This window comes from Notamacropus eugenii, chromosome 1 (assembly GCF_028372415.1).
Source record: "Notamacropus eugenii isolate mMacEug1 chromosome 1, mMacEug1.pri_v2, whole genome shotgun sequence".
Classification (NCBI taxonomy): Eukaryota; Metazoa; Chordata; class Mammalia; order Diprotodontia; family Macropodidae; genus Notamacropus; species Notamacropus eugenii.
This window is the reverse complement of record NC_092872.1, coordinates 714,530,550-714,544,735: the sequence shown is the minus strand read 5'-3', so window position 1 is coordinate 714,544,735 and position 14,186 is coordinate 714,530,550. Positions and strand designations below refer to the sequence as shown.

General features: G+C 47.4%; 1 protein-coding gene across 4 annotated transcripts in view; it reads left to right on the top strand.

Moving 5' to 3' along the window:
• VAC14 (VAC14 component of PIKFYVE complex) overlaps positions 1-14,186 on the top strand; it is a 131,879-nt gene that overhangs the window by 70,695 nt on the left and 46,998 nt on the right. For 3 of the 4 annotated variants that reach the window (XR_011972957.1, XM_072636587.1, XM_072636585.1), the window contains exon 14: positions 5,564-5,723. Coding sequence is in view for 3 of the 4 variants with exons in the window: in XM_072636587.1 (XP_072492688.1) it covers positions 5,564-5,723 (160 nt within the window). In the remaining variant the exon portion in view is untranslated. The remainder of the gene's footprint in view (positions 1-5,563; positions 5,724-14,186) is intronic. The other variant, XM_072636586.1, reaches the window with a different exon arrangement.

Sequence of the window (14,186 nt, the reverse complement as noted above, 5' to 3'; positions counted from 1 at the left end):
TAAAGGGTTAAAACTGTGAGTTCAGTTATGGACATATTGAGTTTGAAGTACTGACAATACACTGAAGTAGGAAAGTCCAGCAGGGTCCAGCACAGGAATTCCAGCAGTATCTATAGACCCTTATTGAGTAATGGTAGCAGTCAACACTAAGGGAATGAACAGAGAGAGAGAACACCTAGTCCAGTCTCTTCCTTCTATGTAATGATTCTGTGTCTTGATCACTGATCAGACGGAGGTCCTGGGAGGTTCTTTAAAGAACCATTGTTAAATTATTCCAGCATTGGTTCCAAGTATATGTCATTGAAAATAAAATGCCAGAGGTAGCTGTAAGACTTGATGGTTTTCAAGGCCATGAAATCATCAGGATTAATGAGAACCAAGTCCTTGACAGAGGAGGTCCATGAGGTTGGTGGTAGTGACTGTTTGTCCTTTGTTTTCAAAGAGGACCATGACATCAGGGAGGTGATGCCATGACATGCATGTGAGTTAGATTTAAGGAAGGTAGGACTGTGCAAAGTCACCAGCCTCACTTTCTCCTCCAGAGCATCAGGGACCAGTGGTAAGGTAAATCAGGATGACTAGAGAGGGCCCTCAATGAGCTCGGAATGCTCTCTTGAAAAATAAAATGAGTGCCTAGCCATTCCCGTAACCTCAAATTATTGAACCATAATATTTTCTCTGTTGATCCTGAAGTAGTCATCATGTCTTCAATGAGTTGCTCCAATATATGTCACTGTAGGGATTAATGAAAATGAAGCATTTTGGCAGTTTCTTGAAATTATAGGTGTTAATCAGTAGCCTGGCTCAGAGCATAGTCCAACAGCTTGATTACCAAGTAAGAGTTTGAGAAGTACATTGTCATGAAAAATTTGTTGAGAACAGTGGTGTTGGCTCCTCCTGCCAGGTCTTTCTGTGAACATTTGGCTTGCGGTTCTGTCTCCCCAGCAATAATTCTGCCAGTGGTAGAAGGCATCACAAGTACCAGCCAAAAGCTAGTGGTACTGGTATGGGGGCTACTCAGCCCACTCTCCTGCCTGGGCCCAGGCTCAGAGCGCTTAGTAGAATTCTTTGTTACGCTTCTACATGGAAAATAGAGTGAGCAAAAAGAAGACACACCAACTCGATGTGGCGCTTATGGAGACTTAGTAGACTGTAACCATCAGGACTTGGAGACTTGGATCTCAGTAATAATAATGACAGCTGGCATTTATATAGCACTTTGAGGTTCATAAAAGACTTTATGTACTCTCTCGTTGGTGCTTCACAACAGCCCTGTAAAGTAGGTAATATACATACTGTCCCTGCTTTTACAGATGGGAAAACTGGCTGAGAGGTTGTGACTTGCCCATGGTCTCACAGCTCTTAAGTAGCATCTCTTCCTAATGCACCTCTGTCATGGAGGAGTCGGTCTCTGTAGAGGAGAAATCCTTCTTTGGCTAACACCCAGGTGGGTCGCGTTTCTTTTTGGAGTCTCTGCATACCTTTGGTGATCATGGGCCTGAAATTGTATGGGAGGAGATCAGATTACCAGAAAGCACCCAGCAGAATGCCTTCGGAGCTGGTTGTTTTTACATCTTCTTATATATAGTATGGGTGTTTGTGTGTATATGAATATATGTGCATATGCGTGCCAGAAAACATACTTTTTTAATTGTACAGACCACATCTAACTAAATTGGCAGCATGAAGGTAGGGAAAGTTAAAGGATAAATGAGAAATTGGGCTATGTTAGAGTAGCTGTATCCTAGGGAATTCTCTTGTAATTTATCAGCCTCACATAAGTCTGAGGGTTAGGTTAACTCCCTGTACAAGAATGTGACACTTGATACTAACAATAGTCCCCATGGGCAAGTGAATGAATAATGTTTGCCCCTCTGGTCACCTAGTACTTAATAGACCACAGGTTTTCTCAGTAGGGACCCCAGAAGGAGGTCTGCTCATGTCTCCCTAAAACTTGGACTGGGGAATGTACTCAAAGGCATCCTTGAGATGTCTCCCAAGGAAGCTGGAGATCCTGAGGAAGACTTTTCTTAGGGTTAACCTCAGGACAAATTCCTTTACTAAATACATCTAACTTTTTCCTCATAGGGAACTATGGAGGAAGAGGGAGAGGAAGTAAATAAAATCAAAAGCCTGCCAAGAAAGTGGCTTCCAGGAGATGGATTTTTGTAGTTGCTGATGAAATAAACTGGAGTGGGCTCCTCAGGGATACACAGCAGGACCACTTTTCATGTTTCTGAGGTCTGTCCCCTTCTCTCTTCTCCCATGGCTACCCATGTCCTCACCTCCTCTTGTCTGATGTCTTGTGCTGATGCGTCAGCCTCCCAACTAGACTCCAGGCTTCTCTCCACATTATTTTCCATCTTGCTGCTAACATAGCCTTCAGAAAGCCCATGTGATCTTGTTGCCTGACCTGCTTGAGAAACACTTGGTGCCTCCCTCTTGCCTTTATGATGCCAGCTTCTCAGCTCGGCCCTCCCTGCTGCTCTAGACTCATTGCACACCAAGGCCCCTTCACTCACTCTTCATTCTCAGCAGACTGAAATGCTGCCTCTTCACGTTCACTGCTGCATTTCCCATCTCCCTGGCTCTAAACAGGTTGGCCCCTATGCCTGGACTGCATTCAGTCTTCACCTCTGCCTCTTGGAATCTGGAGCTTTCTTCAGGGCTTAGCTCAGGTGCTGCCTGCACGAAGGCCATCCTCATTCCCGGGTTGTTTCTATGCACATATCTCTTTAAGTGCTGTCTTCTCCCTGTCCCCAGCACAATAGAGGATCCTCAAAGTTAGGGTCTTTCTGGTTTTGTCTTGGTAGCTCCTGCATATAGTGGAGCAGCTGGTGCCTCATTAAGGCATGTTGTCTTTTTAGATTGTAACACTCAGTTGGTGGTCATGCACATTCCTCATGTATGATGCAGAGATAAAATCCCAGCAGTATGGAGCCTCCAGGGGTGAAGAGTTTTATGGTAAAAAAAAGTTATAAGTGTAGATTCTGCTGGGCCTGTACGTGTGTGGCTTTGGTTATCATTTGATTATACTGGGAAATGAGCCCCATGCCCGCGTCAAAAATACAACCTCACTTCCAACTCTAGACTTATTTGTGTTCCTTTGGCCTTGGTCCCTCTGTTTTCTCTTCATCTCCTATCTGCCAAATTACCTCTGTCTCATCATTCTAAAACCCAGTCAGAGCGCTTCACTTGTGGGACTTGAGGGAGTGTAGCATAAAGCACTGGGTTAAGGGAAAATAACAGCCCTATCTATCACACATTTATGCTCCATATCCACGTTTATTGGAAAGATGAGGAGCCCTGAGCGAGGGGGATGTCACACAGATAGATGAAGGTTAAGCTTCTAGAGGACCAGTATGCCAAGATCTTACATGCTCTATTTCACAGGATCCATCTAATGGTAAACATTAGAGTGCTGTTTGTTACAACAAGGACTTGATTACATGAAGTCCTGGGCTTGCTGCTTTGCAGACAAGGTTCTGTACACAGGTTGGCAAGATTTGAGCTTCACTTTAATTTCATCTGGCCCACAGGGAAAGCACATAGGATGGTAAAGACACAGCAGGCCTTTAAAGGTTTTTAGGTAACATACTCTGACAGGGCACCAGTGGAGCTGTACCTCCATGACCCATCACATTAAAACTGCTTATTCAGTCCCTGCTCTGTGCCCTGCATTGTGCCAAGTACCAAAGACGGAAGACCAAAGTGAAAAAACACCTACTCAAAATGAGCTTGCATTGTAATGGAGGAGACAAGAAGTACATGTGAAAATCTGGATGTCCTGCATACCTACAAAGGGAGGACGTTGGTGGCTGGGGCTCCTAGGAATAATTTCATGCAGAAGATGATGCCTGAGCTCCATTTTAATGGGAGGAGAGGCAGTATAAGGGAGAGGTAAGCAGGCATTCCAGGCATGGGAAATAGCCAGTGCAAAGACCCCAAGAGCAAGAGAGAGACTCTTGAGTCAGGAACAGAGAGAACCTCAGTTTGAGTGCAAAAGAAAGAGCACTGTTGAGGAGATTGGAAAGCTAGCTTAGGCCAGGTTTCATAGGGCTATCAGAACTAAGCAGAGCAGTTTATGTTTTATCCTAGAGAGTAGAAAGCCAGTAGAGTTAGTTGGTGGCTTAAGGGACTCCTATGGTCAGATCTATATTTAGGGAAAATTCTTCGACACCTTTGTGTAAGTTCGTCTGACTGGGGAGACCCTTGAGGGAGGCAGACCCATTAGGAGGCTGTTGAGCTAATGAGGGCCTGGACTGAGATGGTAACTGTATGGATGGAGAGAAGGGGATCAGATACAGGGTGTGAATGTGTCAAGATTTGGCAGTTAACTGGTTATGTGGTGAGAGGAGGACTGAGGAACCCAAGATGGAGCCAAGATGATGATCCTGAAACACTGACAGGAATAGAAAAGGGCTAAGCAGGAGAGATGTTGAGCCTGAGATGTCTCTGGGACATCCAGTTTGAAGTGTCCAGTAGACAACTGAGGATAGAGGATTGACACTGAAGGGAGAAAAGAGGAATCTTGTGCATAAAAGGGATGGCTAACCCCACAGAGCTGATGAGTTTATAGAGAAGAGGACAGCAACACAAACACCCATGTGTTAAGGGATGTGATAGAGATATGATGAGCCAACAAGATGAGGGGCTTTCAGGGAAGTAGGAGGAGAAAGAGTCCAGGAGGGTGGTCAGCAATGCCAGGTGCCACAGAGGCGAACAAGCATTAGGACTAGATAGAGACCATTGGTCTTCAGTTCAGAGCTCAGTCACTGGTGACTTTGGAGAGAACCATTTCAGCCAAGCAAGGAGATAGGAAGGAAGGCCAGCTGCGGAGGTGAGCGACTGAGAGGCAGGGTAGCAAAGACAGCAGACATAACAGCCTTTTCAAGGAGTCTGGCCAGGTGAGGGCCTCCACAGTGCCCAGGGGAAGGAAGTAAGGATGCTCTGTCATCGAGTAGAAAGGAGAAACAGGGTTCTCGGCTTCCTCGTTTGGTCTTGAAGCTGTCTTCAAGCTGTCTTCCAGCTCCGTACCGATGATCCCATGAGCTCAGATGATTTCAAGGAGGCCAGCGTTAGGCAAAAGATCTTGCCAATATTTATAGATTTTATAAAATCAGATTGTCCTGTAATTCTTCTTTCTTTGAAAGTAGCATTAGTAAATGAGTTGCCTCTTTGCCTCTCTTAAGTCTGGCAGACTTGAAATTAATGGGTCTTACCTGTCTTTCCTTCTTCTCTCCCTCAATTAGCTCTAGTAGAGAATTGAATTACTTTTTGTTTAATATTGTTTGCTAAAAGAAGTTTTGTGTTTTAAAAGTAAGCAAATGCATGGAACATATTGTATTTCTCTAAGGACAAACTCAGCTGGAATTTCTGCCCAGGGTCTTTGACTGCATTCTGCAGACTATTGGTCTTCCACAGAAGAGGTCTCCCACCCTGCCATAGATGTGTAGACATTTGCTTGCCTTCAGGGTGTTTAAGTTTGTTTGGATTCCATGCGGGTCCAAGCACCCTGTGCATCTCAGCCAGTCTGACCAGCAGCGCTGTTCCCTCTTTCCAGGTACCAGAGGTTTGGAATGTTCGCCTTCCTCTCCCACCATGAATTCTTACTTTTACAAGTTCATGATCAACTTGCTGAAGAGGTTCAGCAGTGAGCGCAAACTCCTGGAGATCCGAGGAGCCTTCATCATCAGGTCAGCCTCCGCCTTCTTCCTCACCAGGTTCCTGCTTTTCTTCTTAAAATGACACCCTGTGCTAGAATCGCCATTTTCTTGTTCCCCACCATTGTCTCCTCCTTCCTCCCTCCCATCACCCCATTCTCTTTCTTACTTTCTGTTTGTCCTTAAGGAGAACTCAGAATTTCTTTGGCTCCACCTTGAACATCATACCACGTTTCTAGTATTGTCTTTACAAGGCAAGTCAAGGTTGATGTTTCAAAACATAGAGATTCATTTTTTACATGTTGAGAGACCATATTTTCCCCTGAGGTTAAATATCCTCTTATTAAGCTTTGTTGTCAGATCCTGTTTGGTGGGGGAAACAAATGAGCCAGATGGAGCATGAAATGAGGCTGAGCTTTAGGGAGTCAGCCTGCTGAGCCTGGTGGTTTGTCTGGGGTCAGTGGCAGCATTGCCTGGACCAGGCTGTCCTGTTGAGATGAATCTGCTGGCCCCACCTCATCTGTGTTATGTAGGGACCAGCCTGACCTGTGGGCTCCAACTCTGTGATCTGAAGGGGAGTTGTTGGGCCAGAGCCTTTGTTTCCCACTTGACTCTAGAATGGGGTCACTGGCAGAATGGCCTGTGACAGCTGGCACAGTGTCACCTTCAGGCCCATTGAATCTAGGGCACAGAAGCAAATTCTAATGGAGTCACTTAGGGGTGTGTCTCTGGAGAGACCATGCTGCCCCTGGGTCCTGTCGAGAATGGAAAATTTTATCTGCTGCCTGCCTCACAGGACTCACCATCTAAGTGAAAATTCGGGAAGGCATTCCACGATGTAGGATTCACTGCTGAATGTGGGATTCTGTAGAGGCAGTGCTGCCAGGTAGCCCCAGAAGGCCGAAAGCAGGATAGCCCTGAGGGAGGGAGCTCCAGTGACAGCTCAGCCCAGCCCTGACAAGGCTTTAGAGAGCATCTCCAGTTCATTCAGCTCTCATTTTCAAGGAATAAAAAGAAAGGAAGGTGACTGGAAAAAATAAATCTCGTTTCCTCTTGCATGTGAGGCGGTCAGCTTTGATCTTCCACTCAGCGTGGAAGGGAGGCAGGCTGCCTGGTACATGGAACGGACTGGAGCCTGAGCGTCTGTGCCAAGTCTCATCTATAGCTCCTGTTAGCCATACAGAGCCTCCTTTTCCTTCCCAGGCCCTGTTCCTGTCCCTAATGCCTGCCCGCCCTTCCTCCCAGTGGTACTTTGAGGAATGAATGGGACAGTTTCCCTGAAAAGGCTATGGCGACTGGGACTCCCTATTGATAGGACAGTAAGAGAGGGGCCCAGCCCTATAAAGAGGGCTGGACAGTATCTCTGAGCAATAGCAGGGTTGTTGGAGTGTTCTTTTTCTTCTTGGGTGTGGGTTCCTTGAGGCAGGTGAGAAGGGTGCAGTTCAGCACACATTGAGCACCTTCCAGGTGCCAGGTCCTGTACTAGGTGCTAAGGTACCTCAGCCATCTTGGACACATCCTCATTCACATGAGGGTGTTCGGCTTCATTTGATGCTTAGGTATTTCAGCTATCAAGGGACAACTGACAAGCCCATTTTGTAGCAAGAGAGGCAATCCACAGAGAGCTTCTATCTTCTGATTCCTAGGTCAGTTCAAGCTTGCTCCCTAGCACTGGCCCAACCTTGTGCCCAGAGGACCAGGGCCTTACCTGCCATGCCGGCTCCCCATGGACAGCCTAGCTGTCCATGGTACCTGACTCCAACATTTGGGGCCATAGCTACAGAGGTAGTTCAGTCTTGGATTGAATCTGGCACAAGCTCCCAGCTACCTCACCCTCAAACAGCATAACCCCCAGCCTCTCATTTGGGATTCACAAAATCTGCCTTTAGACAGCATGCCATGACATGGTGGATATCAAACCTCAAGTCCTGCCTCTGATCAAATCCGTGTAGTGTCAATGTTTTAGGCAGCTTGCCGAGACTCCTAAGTTTTAGTAAAGGGAGTGATGATCTGCATTGGTGGCAGGAATTTCCTCACCTGGGAGCTCCCTATACTAGAGAAATCCCAGCCTGAGTCAAACCTTGTCTGGTCTACTTGCTGATCTCCTGTTTGGGGTTCTTCAGTACATTTGTTGATGTCCTTTCAGACACCCCAGCCTCCCAGTTCATTGGCCCCCTCAGCTCACTTTGCCTCCACGTTCGCTCTACATCAGCCACCCACAACACTCACCCCAACCTTCCCAGTGGCCCTTCTCTGATCCTCTTGCTCTCCTTCAGTCTTTCTGCCCCCCTCCTCCTAAAAGGCAGTCTCCAATCCCTTGATGGCTCCTGTTCTTCCCAGTCATCTGTGCTCTGACTTCCTTGTGTTAACCAACCCATTGTACTCCAGGCTGGAGCCCCTCACCTCCTTCTCCTTCGAAGGGTAATCCTTGATTCTCCGTCACTCCCTCCCTCATCTTCTGCTTGCACTCCCAGGCTCTTCCTATTGTTGCAGAGAAATCCTTGGTTCTTTGACTCCCATCATCAATTGTCCTCTTCTCTCCTTAAGTCCCCAACATTATCCCTGCCCCCTTTCTCTAGGCAGATGTCCTTACCTCCTGCTTTAATAAGAAAAGCAACTCAGTCATTCAGTCAGCAGACATTCATTAAATGCTTGCCTTATTAAAAAGCACCTACTGTGTCCCAGGTACTTTGCTAAGTGCTGGGGTTACAGAAGAAAGCCTGTGAGGGGCTCACAGTGTATGGGGGAGAAAACAAGAGAACAAGTACGCACAGACAGGCTTTATATAAGGTAAATGGGAAGGAATTCAAAGATGGAAGACCCTGAAATTGAGGGGTTGGGGGCAGCTTCCTGTAGAAGATAGGAATTTAGCTGGGACTTGAAGGAAGCTAGTAGGTGGAGATGAAGAGAGAGCACTCCAGGCTTGGAGGAGAGCCAGAGAGCATGCCAGGAACCGAGAGGTGGAAGTTCTTTGCTTGAAGTAACCAGGAGGCCAGGGCCACTGCATCGAAGAACATATGGCAAGAAGTAAGGTCTAAGAAGACTGCAGAAGTGGAAGGGCTTGGTTATGAAAGGCTTTGAGTGCCGAACCAGAGCATTTATGTTTGGTCCTGGAGGTGATGGGGACCCACCGCAGGTCACTGAATAGAGGGGTGACCTGGTGAGACCTGCACTTTGGTATAATCCCTTTGGTGGCGGAATGGAAGGCAGATAGGAGGCAGGCAGACGGCCCTCCACAGCCCATCCCAACCTGAACCACCCTTAGCAGGCTATTGCAGTCATCCAGAGCTGAGGTGATGCAGGCCTGCCCCAGTGTGGGGCCAGTGTCAGAGAAGAAAAGGGGACGTATTGGAAAGATGCTGCAGAGGTGAAATAGCAGGCCTTGACAGATTAAACTGAGAGGCAGGGGCGGGACAGTGAGGAGTCCAGGATAACCTCAGTGCGTAATGAGCACTCATCCCGTGACTCTGTGCCCTACACCCTTCTTTATCTTCACATGCCTTCTCTGCCTTTATTCCAGCTCCTCGGGGAGAGGTGACCCTTCTCTTTTTGAAGACCATCCCCTCTCCTTGTACCCCTGGTGCTTGGCCCACCAGTTGTCCTTGCCCTGGAATCTTCAGTCTCTGTCTTGCTGGCTCCTTCCTCACAGCCTACACATCTTAGGTTTATACAGTCTTGACCTTGAATGTATCTTCTTGTGTTTCATCCCCACAGGTGGCTTTTCACTCCCAAGGTCCTCAAAAGAATCATCTGTACTCACAGCCTCTATTTCCTTATGTTCCACTCACTTAAATACTTGCAGTCTGGTTTCTAGCCCTACTACAGCATTAAAAACTGCCCTTCCCAAGATTCCCAATGATTTCTTATCTCCAACTTTACTGGCCTTTTCTCTGCCTGTATGTATCCTCCTGGACCCTCTGCAGCCTAAGTGCCCTCTCCTGTGGTGACTTCCCTTGAACTGTTCTGTCCTATCTAACTGTCCCTTCCTCTGGATCATAACCTACCTGATGCCCCCCCACCTCCCCAGTCCTCTGTCCTTCTGTTTCTCTCCATGTGCTCTCTTAGGGATCTCACCTGCTTTCATGGATTCAGATTTATTTTACATCTGTGCAGATGGCTCCAAAACCCATGTGTCCAGCCCTGCTCTTTCTCCTGAACTCTAGCCCCACATTGTTATCTCCTTACCCCCATGACTGCTCTTAGGCTTCTTATCACATCACAAATGGAACCCTTCACTTTCCCCCCTAGACCAGTCCTCTTTTTTTTTAATTAATTAATTTATTTTTAGTTTTCAGCATTCACTTCCTTAAGTTTTAAATTTTCTCTCCCCTCCCCAAGACAGCATGCAGTCTGATATGGCTCTACACATACATTTCTATTAAACACATTTTCACATTAGTCATGTGGCATGGAAGAATTATAACCATGAGAAAGAAAATAAAACAAAAAAGAAAATTGTCTGCTTTGCTCTACGTTCTGACTCCATAGTTCTTCCTCTGGATGTGGATGGCCTTTAGCATCAGGAGTCCTTTGGAATTGTTTTAGGTCTTTGCATTGCTGGGAAAGGCTAAGTCTATCAAAGTCAGTCATCTCATTGTTTCTGTGAACAATGTTCTCCTGGTTCTGCTCACTTCCCTCAGCATCAGTTCATGTAAGTCTGTCCAGGTTTTTCTGAAGTCTGCCTGTTCATCATTTCTTGTAGCACAATGAACTTGTCCAGGTAATCCTCCATATAGTATCCGTTGCTGCACCAGGTCAGTTATGTTTCCATATCTCTCAGTCTCCCTCTCTTCATTCTCCTTTACTGTCACCCCCCCACCCCACCCCCCCACTCCATCATATCCTTATCACCTCTAACCTAAAGGACTCTTGGGACAGCCTCCCCTTGGGCTCCTGATTGCCATTCTCTCCATCCTTCACACAACACCCCAAACCTTCCCAAGTCACTCTCCTGCTCAGAAGCCTTCAGTGTCTCCCCAGTGCCTCCTCCTCTGCTGATATTGAAGGCTCTCTACATCTGACTCCACTCTGTTTGTCTGGCCTTGTTTCATATCCTGTCCTTATGTTCTTCTCTGGAGCTGTCTCCCTCTTCCAAGTAGTCACACCAGCTTCTCCAAACTCCTCTGCTCCTCTAAGCTGAAGACTTGGCAAGTCAGAAGTACAGGTTTTAGTAATAGGAAGAAAGGAAGGAGGCCAGGACTCTCTCCCTACCATTTTGCTTCTGCATAGGTAATAAATTAGGGTGTGAACCAAAGTAATCTCCAGAATGGAGAGTCTGGGTGTTGGAAGGGATCCCAGAGCCTTCTCCTGAACAAGGTTCTCCTCTCTGTGGAGCATTCGAACAGCTTGTCATTCAGCCTGTGCTTTGAGATCTCACTACCTGCTGAGGCTAGGCCTTCCATTGCGGAAGAAGTTTCTCCCTGTGCCACTCCTGAATCTGCCCTTTGGCAGCAGGCAGCCACAGCACCTGATTGTGCTCCCTGGAGCCCAGATGAGTCAAGCTGAGGCCCCGTCCACGGCACCACTTTTCATGTACTTGGGTGCATCTCTCACACCTCACTTTTTCTACCTCAGGGTGAACAGCCTCAGGTATTTCAGTTTTCAAGTTTGGTCATCCCAAGGCACCTCCTCACCCTGGGGCTATCCCAGGCACTCTCCTGTTTCTCAGCGCCCTCTCTGAACTGTTGTTCCAGAAGTGAATGACGTTTGCCATACAGCCAGGCCTTCAGCTTCCTGATCCTGGGCACTGTCTCAGGTCTCCTTCATCTGATTTTGCCGTGGTGAAAGCAGTTCATGATGTTGGACTGTCAGGTCAGCCCCAAACAAGTCTGGGCCACCTCATCACCACACTCCTTACTTCATGTACTGTCTCTTTATGGACCACAGACCCTGCCGCCCCCTGCCGCCATGTGGAGCCCAGCTTCTCTAGTGGAATTGAGTCCAGCCTTTCTCCTACAGTGCTTACCACCCCAGTACACACATTTTCCCAGAGTGGCCTTTGCCCACAGCAGCACCCAGGAGACCAGAAGCACAGCTCTTACTACCAGTGCTGCCACCTCTGTGCCCAAAAGCCAGCCAGTTTCATGCCAATTATTTCAAGGATGCCAGTCAGCTCAAAGAGAAACATCTGGATTCTATCTGAATTCTCCTGAGGGGCAGCCTGACTAGTAGATTTAATGTTGGACTTAGACCAAGGAAAGCCTGGGATCACCTCTCATCTCCAGCCCTCACATGCTAGTTGTGTGACACTAGGCAGATCACTTCACCTAACTGGGCCTCAGTTTCCTCCTCTGTAAAATGAGGGTATTGCATTAAATAGCCTCTCAAGTTCTTTACAGCCCTAAATCTATGATGATACAGTCCTTCAAAATTGTTCTTTTTTTACAGGGCAAGACCCTACAGGAAATATTTTAATATAAAAAATGAACCTGAGCAGTGAGTAGTAGAACTGTGGGCCTTCTCTTCCTCTTTGTTTCTGGCTCTCTTTCTCTGATCACAGATGAAGGGGCAAAAATGACCTCCACATGCAGATGCCTGAGATGAGCCCTTTCCCAATAAAACATTCAGCACGTAATTTATTAACCCTCTCCCTCAGCATACCTGTCTGTCATCATTAAGCACATCACAGATTAGTGCCCTATAAGAAGCAAGGTAAGAGAAACCCCAGTGAGAAAGAAAAAGTCTTCAGGTATGGGATCTTTACCAAGCCTGCTGCATTACAGTGGTCCTGTGTAGCCATGAGCTTCTTGGCAGTAGGAGATAAGACAACCCAGAGTCGAGAAGAGGAAGTGGGGAGCTTTCTAGAAGACCAGGAACTGGAGGTGGTTTCTTGGTAGGTGTGGAAGGCTTATGTTTCTCAAGATAGAGCATGAATGTTTACCTTCTCTGGACCTAGGGTTCTCAGGGCAGTGCTTGAAACACATGAGCACTTGGGGACCATGGGAGAAATTAGTTCACCCAGAAAAGAGGAAGGCCCATGACCCATGTGGCCCCATCCATACAGTGCACTGTCCTGTGAAGATAGTTCCAGTTCATATCAATATTAGAGAGGCTTCACCCGTCACTCAGCCTTCCCTTAGGAAGTAATAGCGATTAATTATTATCTAGGTTCTAGCTTCCCCCCTAGCCACAGGGAAGGATGCAGAGACTTCTCTGTGTGGCTCAGCTTTCTCTGGCTTCCTCTCAATTGTGGAGCCATGTGGTACAGAGCCAGCTAGGACTCTTGTGCAGGAGAGAACTGTGTGCTGCTGGGCCTAGTCATACTCCCACTGTAGCCTACAAAGGTGGGGAACTTTCTAGGTCCTTGGGCGCAGTGGCCTTTAACTGATTCCAAGTTTGACAGAACAAATCCTTTTATTAAGAGGATTTGTTTTGTGAAGTTCAGATTGGGTCATAGGGCTGCACTTGAGGACCTAGAGAGCCACAGATGGCCTTGAGGCTGCAGGGTCCCCACCTCTGCGGCTAAACCATACCCCCAGCCTTCCTGGGACTTGTAGTTTTGTCTTTTCCTTTCATATTCATATTCTTGGAATGGGAGGGTCTGCCTCCCTGGACACCAGGATGAGGTCAGCTGTCATATCCCCCACTTTACAAGACCTTAGGGTCTAGATTGTAGACCCTAGAGAGGGGGACTAGCTGATGATTAAACCTCATGACACCAAGCTGTCTGCCCCTAATCGCAAGAGTAGTGCAGGCAGGGCATGGGGTTTCAGACAGTCCTGCTGAACAGTCCCCTGTCCACCCTAAAACAACAACACAGGGAGGTGGGCGTGTGGGTAAGCTCCCTCCCTCAGCTTCTTCCCACCCTACATGCTAGTGTAGGCAGAACAAACACGGGGCTTATTTTCACGTGGACTCAGCAAAAAAGGCAGGAGGGGGTGGAAAGCAGCCTCTGATCAAGTGTGATATGAACTCAGGCATAATCCAAACAGCTGTGATCTTGACAAGGGAGGCTTCTGTGCTAGGGAGTGATCAAGTCTGCCCCAGCAGCCCTCTGGCCAGCTGCCCTTTGGCTTTAATGAACTGCATTTTCCCCTCCCTCTGTTGCCTTGCAAGGAAGAATGACCAGAACATGCTTTTTCTTTTGATTTGGGGGGTTTTCACCTCGGTAATACTTTTTTGACTAGTGTAACCAAGCATTGAACTCTGAAGACTGACCAGTTAGGCCTCAGTCCACTTTGTAAGCTCTGGAGCTCCCTTCTGATGGAAAAGAGAATTCATGAAGCCCTTGGTCTCTTTACTAGAAATAGACCTTTAAAGTAGATGGGGAATTTCTTAGAGGAGAATCCCAGCCACTGAAGAAAGGTGAGAGATGGGTGTACAGTGAGGAGGATCATCCTTGCCTTCAGTTAGATAATAATGCCCCCTTGCTCTCTCAGCTGTTTCAGGTTAGAGGGGGGAAAGCTGCAGGTAACCCACCTTTCCCTTCTCTCTCTTTCTATCTTCTCTGTGTACCAAAGCATGGCCTGTCATTGACAGTGTGACTTAGGACCACAAGCTGCTTCTCAGGAAAGCAGGCTTACT